At 50.3% G+C, this 20,091-nt stretch overlaps 1 protein-coding gene across 2 annotated transcripts; it reads left to right on the top strand.

Annotated features, from left to right (window-relative positions):
- Positions 1–1,456: 1,456 nt before the first annotated feature.
- Positions 1,457–19,595, top strand: CARD19 (caspase recruitment domain family member 19). Of its 2 annotated transcripts, none has more exons than XM_075321295.1 (6): positions 1,457–1,560; positions 14,918–15,060; positions 15,918–16,071; positions 16,298–16,357; positions 16,803–16,874; positions 18,968–19,595. In XM_075321295.1, exons 1-6 carry the CDS (start codon positions 1,539–1,541, stop codon positions 19,078–19,080), a joined length of 564 nt encoding a protein of 187 aa, XP_075177410.1. In that variant the 5' UTR covers positions 1,457–1,538; the 3' UTR covers positions 19,081–19,595. The 2 variants fall into 2 exon arrangements, with proteins under 2 accessions (XP_075177410.1, XP_075177411.1); XM_075321296.1 differs by lacking the exon at positions 1,457–1,560 and adding an exon at positions 5,132–5,273.
- Positions 19,596–20,091: the final 496 nt, after the last annotated feature.

The raw sequence follows: 20,091 nt of genomic DNA, 5'->3' as shown, positions 1-20,091 counted from the left end.
GATATTAATTTGGGGCTAATGCACAGATCGCACAGTTATGTAAGAGCGTTCATGTCTGACCCCTTGGGATCACGATGCTGAAAATGTGTCTCCCATAACTGTAGTACCTACACCTGTCACAACACCCCAAATATTCATAATTGGGGCCGGTGCACTGAATCCGGACTTTGTGTCGGCTTTCCAGCAGATATACACATACAATTACCTGTCCACATCAGGGGGTCATAGCTGAGCAATGGTCGGTGGAGTGTTAGCTTATTGATCATTTCCAAATTGTGATGAAGCCATGTTTCTAACAGATTGTGTCATAAATGTAAACTAGGACCATAGTGTATATAGCACAATGTATACAGGGGTGTATATACAGTATATCACAAAATTGAGTACACCCCTCACATTTTTGTAAATATTTTATTATAATTTTTTCAAGGGACAAAACTGCAGATCTGACACTGATACAATGTGCAGTGCCAGTGATAAAATAAAATATGTACAAAAATGTCAAGGGTGTACTCACTTTTGTGACGTATTGTACTGTAGCACAATGTATATAGCACAGTGCATACAGCAGTATATATAGTATATATAGCCCAGTGTATATAGCACAGAGTATACAGGCAGTGTATATAGCACAGTGTATATAGAGTGAATATAGCACAGAGAATATAGAACAGTGTATATATAGCACAGGGTATATAGTCAGGGTATATAGCACAGGGAATATAGAAAAGTGTATATAGTACAGTGTATAAAGCACAGTGTATATAGCACAGGGAATATAGAAATGTATATATAGTACAGAGTATACAGGCAGTGTATATAGCACAGTGTATATAGAGTGTATATAGCACAGAGAATTTAGAACAGTGTATATATAGCACAGGATATATAGTCAGGGTATATAGCACAGGGAATATAGAAAAGTGTATATAGTACAGTGTATAAAGCACAGAGTATACAGTACAGAGTATATAGAACAGTGGATATAGCACAGAGTATATAGAACAGTGGATATAGCACAGGGAATATAGAAAAGTATATATAGTGCAGTGTATAAAGCACAGAGTATACAGTACAGAGTATATAGAACAGTGGATATAGCACAGAGTATATAGAACAGTGGATATAGCACAAGGAATATAGAAAAGTATATATAGTGCAGTGTATAAAGCAGAGTATACAGTACAGAGTCTATAGAACAGTGGATATAGCACAGGGAATATAGAAAAGTATATATAGTGCAGTGTATAAAGCACAGAGTGTACAGTACAGAGTATAGCACAGGGTATACAGTCAGTGTATATAGCACAGAGTATATAGAACAGACAGTGTATATACAGGCAGTACATACTGTATACACAGCATAGTGACACTGTATACACAGGATATGGCTCCCACGTGTCCGGATCGCTCCCTCCTTCGCTCCCTCTGCTGGACACAGGCGGTATTACCTCGGCTGTGACGTCACAGTTTCACTTTGTTTGGCCGCAGGATCTGTCCACTGTGATGAGCTGTCGGCCGATCCCAGGATCTGTGAGATGTTCCCCCGATGCCGACCATGTGAGTATACGATGTGTCTGCTCCTATTCACACAGTGCTCCGGGGTCTGTGGCATAATATCGGGGGCATTGCCGAGTATCTTACAGTTGGGGTCACAGATCTGCTAATTCCCCCTCTCTTCTGATGCCGGGAGGACTGCTCTGATGTTCCTCCTGGCAGCCAATCAACTTCAGCTACTAAAAGTGTAGAAACAATAGCGCGTCCTGATTGGTTCATGCAGCAGCCGGTCTCAGGACACGTGTCAGGTGTTTACTAATAAGTTTTTAAAAAATATATAAAATACGTTTGAGTTGCGGAAGATTTATTTTTATGGATGGAGAAAGATGGAAAATAATAAAGAGGTGTCCGTTCTCCAGATAAAGAGGGATCAAATGTGGGGGCCCCATCCCTGCACCGGGGGCCAAACCATCCAAAGGGGAGAAAACGCCTGAGGCTGCATTAATGCACGACCCCCCGTGTAATGTTATATTATTATTATTATTATTATTATTTTATTATCATTATTATCTGCACTGCTCATTACTGCAGTCAGTGAATATCCCCGGAATTATTTGTTTGTTGCTTTTTCAATATCACAATCTTTATTAAAAGACAAAATGGTTTATCTTGAATTTGTCACATTGGTCACTGGGGATTGTTTAGCCTCATATCTCCTGTGTTTTCAGGAAGTTTATGGGAGATGGACAGCTGTATCAGCAGCAGCCCCCAAACCACGCCGTATCCACAGCAGCCCCCAAACCACGCCGTATCCACAGCAGCCCCCAAACCACGCCGTATCCACAGCAGCCCCCAAACCACGCCGTATCCACAGCAGCCCCCAAACCACGCCGTATCCACAGCAGCCCCCAAACCACGCCGTATCCACAGCAGCCCCCAAACCACGCCGTATCCACAGCAGCCCCCAAACCACGCCGTATCCACAGCAGCCCCCAAACCACGCCGTATCCACAGCAGCCCCCAAACCACGCCGTATCCACAGCAGCCCCCAAACCACGCCGTATCCACAGCAGCCCCCAAACCACGCCGTATCCACAGCAGCCCCCAAACCACGCCGTATCCACAGCAGCCCCCAAACCACGCCGTATCCACAGCAGCCCCCAAACCACGCCGTATCCACAGCAGCCCCCAAACCACGCCGTATCCACAGCAGCCTCCAAGCCACGCCGTATCCACAGCAGCCCCCAAACCACGCCGTATCCACAGCAGCCCCCAAACCACGCCGTATCCACAGCAGCCCCCAAGCCACGCCGTATCCACAGCAGCCCCCAAACCACGCCGTATCCACAGCAGCCCCCAAACCACTCCGTATCCACAGCAGCCCCCAAACCACGCCGTATCCACAGCAGCCCCCAAGCCACTCCGTATCCACAGCAGCCCCCAAGCCACTCCATATCCACAGCAGCCCCCAAGCCACGCCGTATCCACAGCAGCCCCCAAGCCACGCCGTATCCACAGCAGCCCCCAAACCACGCCGTATCCACAGCAGCCCCCAAGCCACGCCGTATCCACAGCAGCCCCCAAACCACGCCGTATCCACAGCAGCCCCCAAGCCACTCCGTATCCACAGCAGCCCCCAAGCCACGCCGTATCCACAGCAGTCCCCAAGCCATGCCATATCCAGAGCAGCCCCCAAACCACGCCGTATCCACAGCAGCCCCCAAGCCACGCCGTATCCACAGCAGCCCCCAAACCACGCCGTATCCACAGCAGCCCCCAAGCCACGCCGTATCCACAGCAGCCCCCAAGCCACGCCGTATCCACAGCAGCCCCCAAGCCACGCCGTATCCACAGCAGCCCCCAAACCACGCCGTATCCACAGCAGCCCCCAAGCCACGCCGTATCCACAGCAGTCCCCAAGCCACGCCGTATCCACAGCAGCCCCCGAACCATGCCTATCCACAGCAGCCCCCGAACCATGCCGTATCCGCAGCAGCCCCCAAACCATGCCGTATCCGCAGCAGCCCCTAAACCACGCCGTATCCGCAGCAGCCCCCGAACCATGCCTATCCACAGCAGCTCTCAAGCCATGCCGTATCCACAACAGCCCCCAAGCCATGCCGTAGCCACAGCAGCCCCCAAACCACGCCGTATCCACAGCAACCCCCAAACCACGCCGTATCCACAGCAGCCCCCAAGCCACTCCGTATCCACAGCAGCCCCCAAGCCACGCCGTATCCACAGCAGTCCCCAAGCCACGCCATATCCAGAGCAGCCCCCAAACCACGCCGTATCCACAGCAGTCCCCAAGCCACGCCGTATCCACAGCAGCCCCCAAACCACGCCGTATCCACAGCAGCCCCCAAGCCACGCCGTATCCACAGCAGCCCCCAAGCCACGCCGTATCCACAGCAGCCCCCAAGCCACGCCGTATCCACAGCAGCCCCCAAGCCACGCCGTATCCACAGCAGCCCCCAAGCCACGCCGTATCCACAGCAGCCCCCAAACCACGCCGTATCCACAGCAGCCCCCAAGCCACGCCGTATCCACAGCAGTCCCCAAGCCACGCCGTATCCACAGCAGCCCCCAAACCACGCCGTATCCACAGCAGCCCCCGAACCATGCCTATCCACAGCAGCCCCCAAACCATGCCGTATCCGCAGCAGCCCCCAAACCATGCCGTATCCACAGCAGCCCCCAAGCCACGCCGTATCCGCAGCAGTCCCCGAACCATGCCTATCCACAGCAGCTCTCAAGCCATGCCGTATCCACAACAGCCCCCAAGCCATGCCGTAGCCACAGCAGCCCCCAAACCACGCCGTATCCACAGCAGTCCCTAAGCCACGCCGTATCCACAGCAGCCCCCAAACCATGCCTATCCACAGCAGCCCCCAAACCATGCCATATCCGCAACAGCCCCCGAACCATGCCTATCCACAGCAGCCCCCGAACCACGCCGTATCCACAGCAGCCCCCAAGCCATGCCATATCCACAGCAGCCCCCGAAACAGTACTGTGTGAGTTGATACATGGCACTTCTGGGGGGGCACAAGTAGGGTACAAAACCGTCTCAAGTATTTGTAGAAACTTCCACTGAAGATCAATGTGAATAGTGGTCTTTTATTGAGAAGAACTTGTAGGAGCAGCAGAAGCACAGACGTTTCGGTCAAAGACCCTCATCAGTGCAGAGGTCCTCAGAAGGTAAAGCAACCTGGCAAGCGGTGTAGCGGGGTATGAGGCGGTGTCCACTGCTGTGTATGTGGCAAATGATTTCATTCCTTGCAGGCTAATGGCCACAATTGCCACTTCTGTAGGATTTGTGCACAGCTTTCCCGGGCTCCTGAATGGCAGTTGTACATCCCCCCTTATACTTTGGAATAGCTAGGTAGATTTGCCATTCAGGGGTCTGGGAATGCTGGGTGACAGGGGAAGCCATAGTGTCTGCCCTGCAGAGTGTCTGGAGGTTGGGGAAAGCCATTCCTGATTCTCCAGTCTGTAGAGAAACCGCTCACAAATGTATCCGGACAGAAAACTGTGAAGTGGAGCTGTGCGCACACAAAGGGTTAACCGGCCCATATTTTGGCAGAGGAGAGGAGGGAAAGCTCCACCTCAGCAGGAGGCAGCGAGGGAGGGCTCTGGGTGTAGCCGTGCAGGGCTGGGCTCTACTGACACTCATCAGCATGGAGGAGGGACGGACAGAGTGACAGGCGGATGGACAGACGAGGAAGGCCTGATCCCGCCAGCACAGGCTGCACAGTTCCCCCTCACCATGGCAGGTCAGTGACAAAGTTACTCTGCAGGGAAGTGACATCCAGCAACTGTGTAACGTCCGAGGCAGAAACATTGTATCAATGGAGTGTAAATATATGTGGAAAAGGAAAGCTGCTCCGTCACCAGCGGCGATGTGAGGACGAATCCGGAGCGGAGATCCCCGCGGATCAACTGTCATCGCTTCACCGGGTCCGTGTCCAGAAATCCGCTCCCAGAACCGCGTCCGATACGGATCTGTCCCGCAAACCCAGACTTGTCAATATTTACATTGTTGCACCTATTATTAATAATAATAATATTATCAGGCGATGTGCACACGGTGAAGCTTTGGTTGTAGACTTTCTGCAACCAAATCTGCATCTCCTGGCAGGAAAAACACTACAGCAAACACGTGTTTGCTACATTTTTTTTTTTTTGCCTCAATTTGCCATGTTTTTAATGCATTTTTTTCCATTGCTTTCAATTGTGAAATTGCAGGAAAAAAACAGACAAAAAAAACTGACATGTGGCTGATTCTGATTTCTGCAACGAAAAAAAGTCCTGAACATGTGCATGAGACTATTTATTTATATATATATATATATATATATATATATATATATATATATATATATAGCACTATTAATTCCACAGCACTTTACATACATTGGCAACACTGTCCCCATTGGGGCTCAAAATCTACAGTCCCTATAAGTATGTTTTTGGAGTGTGGGAGGAAACCAGAGGAAACCCACGCAAACACAGGGAGAACATGCAAACTCCTTGCAGATAGTGTCCTTGGTGGGATTTGAACCAAGGACCCCAGCGCTGCAAGACTGCAGTGCTAACCACTGAGCCACCACAAGACTGCAGTGCTAACCACTGAGCCACCACAAGACTGCGGTGCTAACCACTGAGCCACCATGCCGCCCACTTCAGGATTCTCATTGACTTTGCTGGCATAAGGATATCCTTACAGATTAGTGAAAATCTGCTAGAAAAAACTCGACAAAAACGCATTGCGTGCACACAGCCTTGGACATTTTGGCCACAGGTGCTCTGGAGCCGCGGTCACAGAATGTGTCAGGAAAATGTTTCTCCTTTATAGTCAGAGGGGTCTGTCAGGGGACGAGCAAGCTCCAATTTCATTTAATGTAGTGAAACAGAAAAATTATAATTCTAATGTGAATATGAACAGAGCGTTTGTGGTCTCTGATTGTTAGAACTACAACACCCAGCAGTGAGCGTATTCTGAGAGTTGTCATTTTGCAGCAGAGCAGAGAACTGCACTAACCACTGACATCTGAAGAAGGTAAAGATAATGGAGCAGATTTATAACAAATTTGTTTTGGGGCTCCCATAGACTTGCATGCAGAGGGTGGACATAGACAGTATAATGGGCCCCTGTGCAAGACCAGTATAATGGGCCCCTGTGCAAGGACAGTATAATGGGCCCCTGTGCAAGGACAGTATAATGGGCCCCTGTGCAAGGACAGTATAATGGGCCCCTGTGCAAGAGCATTATATGGGCTCCTGTGCAAGGACAGTATATGGGCCCCTGTGCAAGGACAGTATATGGGCCCCTGTGCAAGGACAGTATATGGGCCCCTGTGCAAGGACAGTATATGGGCCCCTGTGCAAGGACAGTATATGGGCCCCTGTGCAAGGACAGTATATGGGCTCCTGTGCAAGGACAGTATATGGGCTCCTGTGCAAGGACAGTATATGGGCTCCTGTGCAAGGACAGTATATGGGCTCCTGTGCAAGGACAGTATATGGGCTCCTGTGCAAGGACAGTATATGGGCTCCTGTGCAAGAGCAATATATGGGCCCCTGTGCAAGGAAAGTATATGGGCTCCTGTGCAAGGAAAGTATATGGGCTCCTGTGCAAGGACAGTATATGGGCCCCTGTGCAAGGACAGTATATGGGCCCCTGTGCAAGAGCAATATATGGGCTCCTGTGCAAGAGCAGTATATGGGCTCCTGTGCAAGAGCAGTATATGGGCTCCTGTGCAAGAGCAGTATATGGGCTCCTGTGCAAGAGCAGTATATGGGCTCCTGTGCAAGAGCAGTATATGGGCTCCTGTGCAAGAGCAATATATGGGCTCCTGTGCAAGAGCAATATATGGGCTCCTGTGCAAGAGCAATATATGGGCTCCTGTGCAAGAGCAGTATATGGGCTCCTGTGCAAGAGCAGTATATGGGCTCCTGTGCAAGAGCAGTATATGGGCTCCTGTGCAAGAGCAGTATATGGGCTCCTGTGCAAGAGCAATATATGGGCTCCTGTGCAAGAGCAATATATGGGCTCCTGTGCAAGAGCAATATATGGGCTCCTGTGCAAGAGCAATATATGGGCTCCTGTGCAAGAGCAATATATGGGCCCCTGTGCAAGAACAATATATGGGATCCTGTGCAAGGACAGTATATGGGCCCCTGTGCAAGGACCGTATATGGGCCCCTGTGCAAGAGCAATATATGGGATGTTTGCAGCTCATAAACTAGCCTGTTTGGGAGGTAGCAATGACCCCCTTTACCTCTTGGGCCCCCCTGTGCGGTGCCCCTCATTGTATCATACACTGTATGGATAAAAGTATTAGGACTTGTCTTGGGCTGAATTCAGACATCATGGAAGCACAGACTGCAATGCACGGACCGGCCACAGGTCTCCCCACCCAAGCTCAGCAGCCTCACATATATGTTTTGTTTTTTGTTTTGTTTTTTCTTTCTTCCAAAACACCAATATGTTTCAGAGACATGAAAATAAAATCTGCAATTATGCAACCGTCTCCACTGTGGATGGAGATCATGGATAAACACCCCCCCCAACAGGTTCCCTTTAAATTGCCCCCCTCATCTGTCACACTCGGCATTTCCAGACTCTTAAGTTGCAATTTTTGCTGCTTGTGCAGTGATGGAGAAGGAAATGTAACGTATTTACCACTTAGACATTTACAAAGCAAGGAGAATCATGTATTATTTGCAAATCTCAGTGTTTTGGAAGAGGAGCCTGAAGGTTTTGCATTTTTAAAGGGTCTTTTTGAGCTCGTCAGTTGTCAGCGCGAGTCCGCCTGAGGTTTACAAGATGACTTTGATTGTAGTGAAATGGCAGAGGATGAATCCATGCTCCGCTCCACAGTGATCAGTGGCAGGATAACGCGACTTCCACATCTGTCTGTATATTATTATTATTATTATTATTATTATTATTATTATTGTTATTATATATCTGTTTTTTGTTTACTAACATTTATCACTTTTTACTCAGTGAAATGTGGTGGGAATCATAATTTTCTTCAGTGTTTTTACTTGTTCACTTCTTATTATCCTATTCTAAGGCCTCATTTAAATTAGGCAGTTTTTTTTATTTTTTGCATTCAAGAAAAATTACACTTTTTCATCAGTTTTCTGGATGCAATTTTCATCCATTTTTGATCCGTGGTTGTTTTTACCATCAGCGTAGCATCCGATTTTTCTTGCATGAAAAATAAAAATGTCCAAAATTCTCCTAAACGTTAAACAGTTAAAAAAAAAAAAAAAATATGGACTAACAGGTGACATAAGGACGGCTTCATAATTTTTTTTTTTTTTTTTTTTTTTTTTTTTTGGGGGGGGGGGGGTATCCTAATTCACTTAATGGGAGAGTTTGATTTGCTGCAAACCATATGAAATCCAGACAGGTTTCGGCCTTTTTTGGTCCACATAACCTTTGGAGACATAACAGCCCCATAGACTATAACAGGCCCTTGTTCTATTCTACAGATAGATAGATGATGCATGGACGTAATCTGTGCTCCTGTGCATAAAGGGTTAATGTTATGTATATACCAGAGCTACAGTGCTCTTCTTCAGGGTTCTCGCAGTGTCTTGTAATGTCCTGAAGTTCCTCTCGGATTTGTTTTGCATTTTTCTGCCGAGAACTAATTGTTTACGAAAACATTAATGTGACTTGTATCAAGGTCGCGGAGGTGTCTAGATGTAAAACGTAAGGGGTCAGCAGTTCCCCCTGGAAATAACACACTTGGCCTCGTGCTTGGAGCCGGCTCCAGTGTTGGCGGCCGCCGTGCATTCATGAGGTCTCTGCCCTTGACGGAGCCGTTTACAATGACACAATTGGACGTCCTTGCTGGCAGAGCCGGCTCCTGGTCTGACCTCCTGTTCTGCAGCGTGTAATGTCTACCAAGGGGCAGGGAGTGATGACCGCGAGCTCTCTCTATACTGAGCGCTGACTGTTCACAGCCCTGGCACCGCCCTGACGGCTGCAGCGGCTGCAGGGAGAATTTAGCTTCATTTTCTCTCTGCCTCCAAACTTCAAGTTACACCGTCACTTAAAATTAAAACAGTATTTACCCCCAGATGCAGATTAGCGCTATGGTTATTGGTAAATGCAGTTTCTTATATGAAAGATTCCCTTTAAATATTGAGGTGCTGCATGCTCTGTATATAGTGCACTGTAAGCATGGCTTGTAGGTGTGTTGGCGGCTATTCCTGCACACTGCTTTCTTCTGGGTCAGTCTGAGTCTGCCCCTGCTTGTCAGAGCTGCAAAGGTGAAACCTATCACAAGCAGAAGGCAGGGAGCCAGGCAGCATCAAATAGGATACACTGAGACTCTAGTGTGAGTGAGGACAGGCATTAGTATATCATAGACTTATCGCTGATCTTCAGATGTTTCTTCAGTCTTCTCTGGGGGTATTTGCTTTCACCCCTCCTTCCTTAACACTTATAGATGAGACTTCTAGATTATGAGGTCAGCTGTTGGGCTATGAATGACAGTGTGTGGGAAAGAGAGATGAAAGCAAATAGCCCTAGGAAGGCTGTGAATAAACACCTGAATGTTCTGCAAGCAGAGATTTCACATACCGCGCTCCAGCAAAACAAAGGTGAATATCTCTGCAACAGAGCGCCGCAGAGCAAAACGGAAAACAGCGGCAGAATCACGGGAGCGCAGTGATGTTTACAAGTTTGTTTTTTGTTTTTGCAAGGCTATATCCTTTTTTAAGGCTATACATATATACTGTCTATATAGGTTGGACGAGCCAGCTGACAGGATGATGTTTATGGGGGCGTCTGGCCTCTCCTGCAGCACATCATCCAAGATAAAGGAGCATTGGGTTTATCAGATTGAACCCCACTCTCCCCTTCCTTGCTACCATCTGTACCATCCCAGCTATAGTATTAATCCCACTATAAGGCTTTGTAGCGCAGCGTAACTGCATGCGTCCTGCGTCCCCTGCACAGTCTATGGAGATTGTGCAGGGGCCGTGCGCAAGTGGCGTTTAAGAGCGCAGCGCTTCGGCTATCGCCGAATCACTGCGTTCTAAGAAGTGACATGCCACTTCTTCCGTGCGCTTTGCCGGCAGCTCCTGCTCTGTCTATGGAAGGAGCTGCAGGCAGAGCGCATGGAATCGGCTTCACTACGGACATTTCTGCAGCGATTTAAAGCGCACATGTGCTCTTCAGATCGCTGCAGAAATTTCTGCAGTGACTGTACGCAACGTGCGCACATAGCCTAACTCTCTGACGGTCGGCGTGGTTCGGGTTAATGTGGCCTCTTCTTTGTAAAGGCCGATTTCACTTGTAAAGATGTTGGATTCTGACCATAAACCTTCTCGAGCCATTTATGGCCTTGAGATGAGTTGTATAGCGGAGACGGCCGGTGTATGTGCAATAGGGTTATAAACAGCAGGCCATACAGTAATTATACTTTATTACATGTAGAGGATCCATAAAGGCCTAAAACTGACGCCAGAAACTCTATATAGGAGAATAAAACCTGTATCTGAAGCTTTCCCCACACGGGGATGTATATAGTAATGGGGCCGGAGAGAACGTCCTTCATCAGTGCGTCCCTCTCTGTTCCCCATTTACGCCAGTGATCTTTACAATTAAGGCTATGTGCCCACGCTGCGGATTTTGCCGCGGATTTACCGCGGATTTCCCGAAAATCTGCAGCAGCGGCACTTCCAAGCCATTTCAATGGCATTTTGGAAATGCTGTGTCCATGCTGCGGATTTTTCCGCTGCAGATTTGCCGCGGATTTTGATGCAGAAAAATCTGCAGCATGTCAATTATTTGTTGCGGATTTTGGTGCGGATTTTGGATATAGAATGGGGGAAAAAAAAAAAAAAAAAAAATCCGCGGGTGCGGATTTGCCGCAAAAGTTGCGGATTTTCATGCAGAAAAATCCGCAGGTATATTCTACCGTGGACACATAGCCTTACCCTTTAATTGGTCACCTGGGTCCTCTGTGAGTCTGATTCATGATATTTCCGCCAGTATGGCAGCTAGGTAATGCCCGTGTCTGTAGCTTCCCAGCTCAGGGCCCCTTTCTCGCAAAACGCGGCATCAACTACTCACGCCACATCAACCAAACGCCACTAATAGTATAAGTATTCTGGCGACACCAACTGAGAGTTAACAAATTGCTTGGATTACGGTCGGTTCCTCCTTGTGGATCGTTTACGGTCGGTTCCTCCCTGTGGATCGTTTACGGTCGGTTCCTCCCTGTGGATTGTTTACGGTCGCTTCCTCCCTGTGGATTGTTTACGGTCGCTTCCTCCCTGTGGATTGTTTACGGTCGCTTCCTCCCTGTGGATTGTTTACGGTCGCTTCCTCCCTGTGGATTGTTTACGGTCGCTTCCTCCCTGTGGATTGTTTACGGTCGCTTCCTCCCTGTGGATTGTTTACGGTCGCTTCCTCCCTGTGGATTGTTTACGGTCGCTTCCTCCCTGTGGATCGTTTACGGTCGCTTCCTCCCTGTGGATTGTTTACGGTCGGTTACTCCCTGTGGATCGTTTACGGTCGGTTCCTCCCTGTGGATCGTTTACGGTCGGTTCCTCCCTGTGGATCGTTTACGGTCGGTTCCTCCCTGTGGATCGTTTACGGTCGGTTCCTCCCTGTGGATTGTTTACGGTCGGTTCCTCCTTGTGGATTGTTTACGGTCGGTTCCTCCTTGTGGATTGTTTACGGTCGGTTCCTCCTTGTGGATTGTTTACGGTCGGTTCCTCCCTGTGGATCGTTTACGGTCGCTTCCTCCCTGTGGATCGTTTACGGTCGCTTCCTCCCTGTGGATCGTTTACGGTCGCTTCCTCCCTGTGGATCGTTTACGGTCGCTTCCTCCCTGTGGATCGTTTACGGTCGCTTCCTTCCGTCTTTTGCCAGAAAAAGTTGTAAGGAACCTGACATCTTGAACTGATTCAAATGTTTTCAAAGGAAATGTTTAAAGGGGTTGTCCATGAATTCCAGCACATTCTGACAATCTTTATATTCCTCCATCTGAATGGACATGTAACTGCTGCAACCAATCACTGACTGCAGCGGTCACCAAAATGTCTTCATTGTAGCCAGTGATTGGTCTGAGTGGTTGCATATCTGTCTGGCCGTGGCTTAGTGTGAATGAACCACAAGAAAATTCTTGGGGGTGTTCTCTTTATTTATTTTTATTCTATGAATTTTTTTGCTCTTAAAAGTAGTGTCGGTAGCGCCAAAGATCCGGGGCGGTGCACGACCCCGCTGTGCTCAGGTGGCCTGAATCTCCATGGTAGAGCGCTACGTTGTGTAAGTCACAGGCGGCTGTTCACCTCCGACCAGGTGGCACGATTGTTACCGTATTGAGCCGCCTGTGCCGGCCGTCGTGTGCAGAGATTACTCAGCCGCTTGGATTGGGCAAGTGGGGGGGGGCGGCAATATTAATTTGAAGAGGGGCACCCAGTAGGCATCATTACTTTTTATGGGGGCACTAATACTTTCTAAACGGGGCACTCAAGGGACTCAAGGGGGGGGCACTGAGAGGCATTCTCGCTGAACTACTAGTAACCCACTTTAAGCCATTGCTGTGTCCAAAAAATCCCTCAAGTCTAAACCAAAACAAATATATTGCCGGAGAGAGAAACAGTGCGAGGACCCTTATAGGATATTCCCAAGGAGAGAAGATTAATGGTTCCATATTACCGGGACTGTGTCTTATAGATTGTGCCTCGTATGGTCTCTTGTAGCTCATCTAGGGGTCCGCACCCAGAACACTGCTGGGGTTCCCCTTAAATGTCCTTTACAGGAAAATGAGAAAATGTCTACGACTGCCTGGTCCGTGCAGGATCTATGGGAATCCTTTCATAAAACATCGATTCTCTTACTAATGTTTCTGTAAGGCCGTGTTCACGCCTCCAGTAATCATCCGTTAGATTGGATCCAGCAGTGATCTCCGATCTGCAAACACAACTTTCTTGTCCATTTTAAAAAAATTGATTCTTGCAGGATGTAATTTTTAACATTGAAAATGGATCTGTTACCTGATCGCTCTTTATCTTCCATATGAAGCTGATCCAGTAAGAAAAAAAAAATGGATACTTTACAAATGCAAGAAAAATGGAGGCTGAATAGCGATCAGGTAATGGATCCGTTTTCCATAGACTCCAATGTTAAAAAAAAAAAAACGGATCCTGCAAAAATATTTTTTTTTCAAAATAGACCAGAAAGTTGTGTTTCCAGAATGGAGATCACTGCTGGATCCGTTCTAACAGAAGATGACTGGACGTGTGAACATGGACTAACGCGCGCTCCTGTGCCACATTCTCAGTGCCCGGGTGCCAGGAGGAGACGTCGCCACAAAGGAGCCGGTAATTGCCACATTTAATCCAGATTTGTAGCACAATGGCTGTCATTTGTCAGTGTCTCGCCTGAGCGCATGTGGCAGCGGCTAATTGATTCCTGAGTCTCCCGAGTGTCGTAAAAGGATTTTGATTGTCTGTGAAAATATCGGAGAACGTGGGATTTCCTTTGGGAAGATTGAAAGAGTGATTAAGACGGAGCGAGGCGCAGTCAATTATGTAAAAAAAAAATATTGCAACAAGTGATTTCACCCCATTACTGCTGAGCGCCACTTTATATACATTTATTGCGGCTCATTGTGGGTTAATGGCGTCGTGCACTTTGATCAATTGTTTTTTTCTTCTGAACACTGAATTCACGTGAAGCCGCCTCGCACCGCAGCTCCATTATCTCTAATCATGTAGCAGGAAGCAACTGAGACATTTAGGAAGCGGCTACTGAACTGGACCCCGCCGGACGCCGCTGCACCGAGCGTCACCGCTGCACCGAGCGTCACCGCAGCCTGGAGCGTCACCGCTGCACCGAGCGTCACCGCTGCACCGAGCGTCACCGCTGCACCGAGCGTCACCGCTGCACCGAGCGTCACCGCTGCACCGAGCGTCACCGCTGCACCGAGCGTCACCGCTGCACCGAGCGTCACCGCAGCCTGGAGGGTCTCTATATCGATGAGTAGCATCTAAACAAAAAAAATACTTTGTATTGCGTCACTGTCCGGGTATGACCACACAACTGTATCCGGCACATCCAGAGAAACGCTCCGATTATTCGATCAGAGATGGAGAGAAAAAAAAAAGAGGTTTCTCCATCCCGACAATCCGTGAAAATCGTACGGAGCTCGGGTATCATCCCGGTGCCATCCAATGTTTTACATGGATCCATAATTTGTGTTTCTGATTCTGATCCAGCACTTGGAGTATAATCGGACGTGCACAGCCCCATAGACTATCATAGGTGCGAGCGCGCTCTGTGAAATCCACGGCCAGCGCTCTGAAGAGAACATCGTCGTGTGCATGAGATGATGCCGAGTCTTCTAGCATCGTTCACACTTGTCTTTTCTGCTTTCAGACCACACGTACTCGGAGCGGCTGCTGCAGGATGTGCCGCACCTGAAGAACAACCGGAATCTCACCGAAAGGATCGTGGACAAAATCATCCTGCAGCTGAACCGCGTCTATCCGCAGGTCCTGTCCAATAAAGAGGCTGAAAAGGTAACGACTCGTGTATGCATTCTGCGTCTCCGGTCTAAGGACGCATCGTCTCCGGTGTAAGGACTCGTATATAGGTTCTGCGTCGTCTCCGGGGTGAGGGCGCGTCGTCTCTCCGGAGTGAGGGCGCGTCGTCTCTCCGGTCTAAGGACGCATAGTCTCCGGTGTAAGGACTCGTATATAGGTTCTGCGTCGTCTCTCCGGGGTGAGGGGGCGTCGTGTCTCTCCGGGGTGAGGGGGCGTCGTGTCTCTCCGGGGTGAGGGGGCGTCGTGTCTCTCCGGGGTGAGGGGGCGTCGTGTCTCTCCGGGGTGAGGGGGCGTCGTGTCTCTCCGGGGTGAGGGGGCGTCGTGTCTCTCCGGGGTGAGGGGGCGTCGTGTCTCTCCGGGGTGAGGGGGCGTCGTGTCTCTCCGGGGTGAGGGGGCGTCGTGTCTCTCCGGGGTGAGGGGGCGTCGTGTCTCTCCGGGGTGAGGGGGCGTCGTGTCTCTCCGGGGTGAGGGGGCGTCGTGTCTCTCCGGGGTGAGGGCGCGTCGTGTCTCTCCGGGGTGAGGGCGCGTCGTGTCTCTCCGGGGTGAGGGCGCGTCGTGTCTCTCCGGGGTGAGGGGGCGTCGTGTCTCTCCGGGGTGAGGGGGCGTCGTGTCTCTCCGGGGTGAGGGCGCGTCGTGTCTCTCCGGGGTGAGGGCGCGTCGTGTCTCTCCGGCGTGAGGGCGCGTCGTGTCTCTCCGGCGTGAGGGCGCGTCGTCTCTCCGGCGTGAGGGCGCGTCGTCTCTCCGGCGTGAGGGCGCGTCGTCTCCGGTCATTCGGGAAGCCGGATGGGAGTGTCAGCAGCTTCACGTCCGAACATAACCTCCATTCTTCACAGTTTAGGAATCTGAAGACCCCGGTGCGCGCCCGTCTGGCTGATCTACTGAAGCATCTACAGAGAAAGGGGGAGCGGGAATGTCAGGAGTTCTACAGAGCGCTGCGGAACAACGCGGACACTGTGTACTCTACGCTGCCCAGCCGACGCCACCGGAGTAAGTGACCGCCAGCAGCTCCATCACCGCTGCAGCCCATCAGCAAGTAATGACCTCCACCATCATCATCAGATCATGGTGACTGTGCAGGGAATATTACTAATGTATAATGTATTCATTCAGATCCAGGAGTAATAACAGAGGAGCGGCTCAGTATAAAGTTATAAGAAACGCTGTTACAGAATTGTGCGTTTTCCTCATCGTTAGATGCCTTTTTTAATCGCAGATTCATCAGATCCCCTGGAAATCAGCCCCGACCTGGAGAAAATGATCCTCAATGACCGCGGTACGTAACCAGCAGGTGCAGTCTGTGGTTGCACGGCCCCGTGCCAATTACATAGCACATATACAGAGCGTGACTGCAGTGCTGGTACTCCAGACATACTCCATCTCCAGGGAGTACTCACATTGCCCCATGGTGTGTGATCCCAGCCCGGAGAACCTGGTAAGAAACTTCATCAAACACTGTTCAAATCATCTTCTAAAGGGAGGAAGGAGACAGTCTAGCGCCACCTATTGGAAGCAGCAATCCGAAAAGTCAAAAGTGGATTTTTAAACCAGCCTTTTCCTAAGACTTAGGATTTATTGCCAGATCAGAAGCCCAATTTGCAGACACGGTGTTTCGGGGTGATTGCCCCTCGATCATTCTGGGCTATGGTGGGGTCCCAGCGATGGCCCCCCCCAGCCCGTTATCCCTGTGAAGGTTTCTGACGCTTGTCTTCCCCTCGCAGGACCCGTCTTCTTCCTGGCGTGCTTCAGTGTTGCAGCCGGACTGGCGCTAATAATGTATTACAATCACCCAGGTAAGTCACGCTCTCGCACCTCGGGTGTCATGGATGAGTGAGTCCAAGGATTATTGCATAAAGAGGCATTTCAAGAATTTAAATGGGGCAGCGTATTGATTGCCGGGGGGTCAGCCACTGAGACCAAGAATGAGGCTGTGCGGAGGTCCGTCTAACGTGAGGCTGTGCGGAGGTCCGTCTAACGTGAGGCTGTGCGGAGGTCCGTCTAACGTGAGGCTGTGCGGAGGTCCGTCTAACGTGAGGCTGTGCGGAGGTCCGTCTAACGTGAGGCTGTGCGGAGGTCCGTCTAACGTGAGGCTGTGCGGAGGTCCGTCTAACGTGAGGCTGTGCGGAGGTCCGTCTAACGTGAGGCTGTGCGGAGGTCCGTCTAACGTGAGGCTGTGCGGAGGTCCGTCTAACGTGAGGCTGTGCGGAGGTCCGTCTAACGTGAGGCTGTGCGGAGGTCCGTCTAACGTGAGGCTGTGCGGAGGTCCGTCTAACGTGAGGCTGTGCGGAGGTCCGTCTAACGTGAGGCTGTGCGGAGGTCCGTCTAACGTGAGGCTGTGCGGAGGTCCGTCTAACGTGAGGCTGTGCGGAGGTCCGTCTAACGTGAGGCTGTGCGGAGGTCCGTCTAACGTGAGGCTGTGCGGAGGTCCGTCTTACGTGAGGCTGTGCGGAGGTCCGTCTTACGTGAGGCTCTGCGGAGGTCCGTCTTACGTGAGGCTCTGCGGAGGTCCGTCTAACGTGAGGCTCTGCGGAGGTCCGTCTAACGTGAGGCTAATCAAAAAGGTCCGTGGAGCCTCTGTTAGGAGTCGCAACACAGAAACTAGCCAGATATCCCTCCGGGAAGGGCCCAGCCAAGGGGGTGACTCTTTTTAGGAGACCACCATATTAAGTGGCACTTTTAGTCAATATCCAACTTTTTGACAAGTTTAAAGATATGACAAGGGAAATACCAAGGCCAGGTATCCATCCACAGACAGCTGTTTCGGGGTATTGCCCCTCATCAGTGTGGAGTTGGATTCTGGCCGGGTGGGAGCAATGCCTAGTAGACCAACAAAACAAAACAATCACTGATCTCGGGGAGACCAGCCAGAGAAAACACTGCCGGCAGCCAACAAGGGCGCTCAACACCGTGAAATCCTAGGGTATTTCCCTTGTCATATCTTTAAACTTGTCAAAAAGCTGGATATTGACTAAAAGGGCCACTTAATATGGTGGTTATGGTGGTCTCCTAAAAAGAGCCGCCCCTTGGCTGGGCCCTTCCCGGAGGGATATCTGGCTGGTTTCTGTGTTGAGACTCCTAACAGAGGCTTCACAGACTTTTTTGATTTGCATATTTCCCAGGGGGCAATATACCTAGGATTTCACGGTGTTGAGCGCCCTCGTTGGCTGCCGGCAGTACTTTCTCTGGCTGGTCTCCCCGAGATCAGTGATTGTTTTGTTTTATATGAGGCTATGTGGAGCCCCGTCTTATGTGAGGCTCAACCTTCGCTCACTCATTGTATATGGGGCAGACGGGAATTGCAGGACGCTGCACTGTATCTGCTCCAGTCCCATAGACAATGAATGGAGCAGCGGTAGATGGAAGCTCCACTTCATGCAAAATGGGGATTCATACGTTAAAGATGAACGGAAGGAAACCGGACTGATACATTTTCCATTTTTTATTTATTTTTTTTTTCCTGCTGTGGCCGGGTTCGGAGGAGCTTATTTTTGGTCAGGCCTGTAACAGTCTACACGATGACCCTGGGTAGTCCGTATACCGGTGTCTGTGAGTGACCACATGAATATCAGGAGGCGTGCACCGATCCCCAGCCATGTTACCGGAGAGGAGCGTCTGATGACGAGCGGCTCCTGCACCCGTTCACACCAAAGAGGAGCTCAGCGATTTTATTATTTAATATTGTCTTGCATCGGTGCGTGGTCTCTTGTGGGGGACGGGGGCGGCAGACCATGGGTGTCTACGGGGGGCCTCTAGAAATCTGCACCTCCGATCACTGTAGACAGAGGCCGTATTCCTGGCACAAGGGATCAGATTCCGGGTTATTTGCTTTTCGTGTATTTTTAGTTCTCGCCGTGCTCCAATCTTTTTGTCGTGTGTTTATTTGCAGAGGTGAAGTCTCCGGATTCGGCCAAGAAAGTCCTCGGCTTTTCTGCTGTTGGATTTGGGCGACAGATCAGAAACATCCTGATATCTTTTCTGGAGGAAACGTCGAATCTGTGAAGATGTCGGTCACTAAGTGCCGATCTGAAGGATCCACCGGTCTGAAGGATCCACCGGTCTGAAGGATCCGCCGGTCTGAAGAATCCGCCGTCACCGCTCACATTTACCAAAGCTCCTCTGTCCGCGGCGTCCTCCGCTCACCGTCCACCATGGAACAGAACGGCGCGGATTCTATGGAGGAGATGGATTCTGTGCAGAGATTTCCAAAAATGTTACTGTCCAGAGATTTCCTGTGGACCAAAGGCGGATACAACCCGTTACTATGTATCCGAACAAGAAGCGTTACTGGACAAATCACCGACGTGCTCAATGGGTCAATCTCAGTTACCTCCTTGAAGTGTCACAAGCGCCTCGTCTTCTACTTATCTGTTTTTTCTTTAATTTTAAAAAAAAATGTTTCTCCATTTTTGACTTTTATGAAACTGTTCTCACTTTACGGTATATTCTGCCTGTCCTCGTCTGTCCGCGGCGTCCATCGCTGCATGTGTTTTATGTTATAAATATTTTACTCTACATTTGCTGTTTTGTCTTGTTCCTCCCAGGAGCAGTTTATCTCTGGGTCTAGTCTGGGTGCAACATTAATACAACAGGGCAATATTACACCCTGCCGAGCCGGTGCACTACACGGACAATCAGGCACTGTGTGACCATGATCCAAGAAAGTGTTCTCTATAAGAGCCGCGTCCCCTGCGCATGCAGAGGTGGGAGCCGCGTCCGCTGCACATGCAGAGGTGGGAGCCGCGTCCGCTGCGCCCGAAGAGGTGGGAGCCGCGTCCGCTGCACATGCAGAGGTGGGAGCCGCGTCCGCTGCACATGCAGAGGTGGGAGCCGCGTCCGCTGCACATGCAGAGGTGGGAGCCGCGTCCGCTGCACATGCAGAGGTGGGAGCCGCGTCCGCTGCACATGCAGAGGTGGGAGCCGCGTCCGCTGCACATGCAGAGGTGGGAGCCGCGTCCGCTGCACATGCAGAGGTGGGAGCCGCGTCCGCTGCACATGCAGAGGTGGGAGCCG

This window comes from Anomaloglossus baeobatrachus, chromosome 8, assembly GCF_048569485.1.
Source record: "Anomaloglossus baeobatrachus isolate aAnoBae1 chromosome 8, aAnoBae1.hap1, whole genome shotgun sequence".
In the NCBI taxonomy this organism is placed as follows: Eukaryota; Metazoa; Chordata; class Amphibia; order Anura; family Aromobatidae; genus Anomaloglossus; species Anomaloglossus baeobatrachus.
The sequence above is the reverse complement of the archived record's forward strand: the minus strand, read 5'-3'. Positions and strand labels throughout refer to the sequence as shown.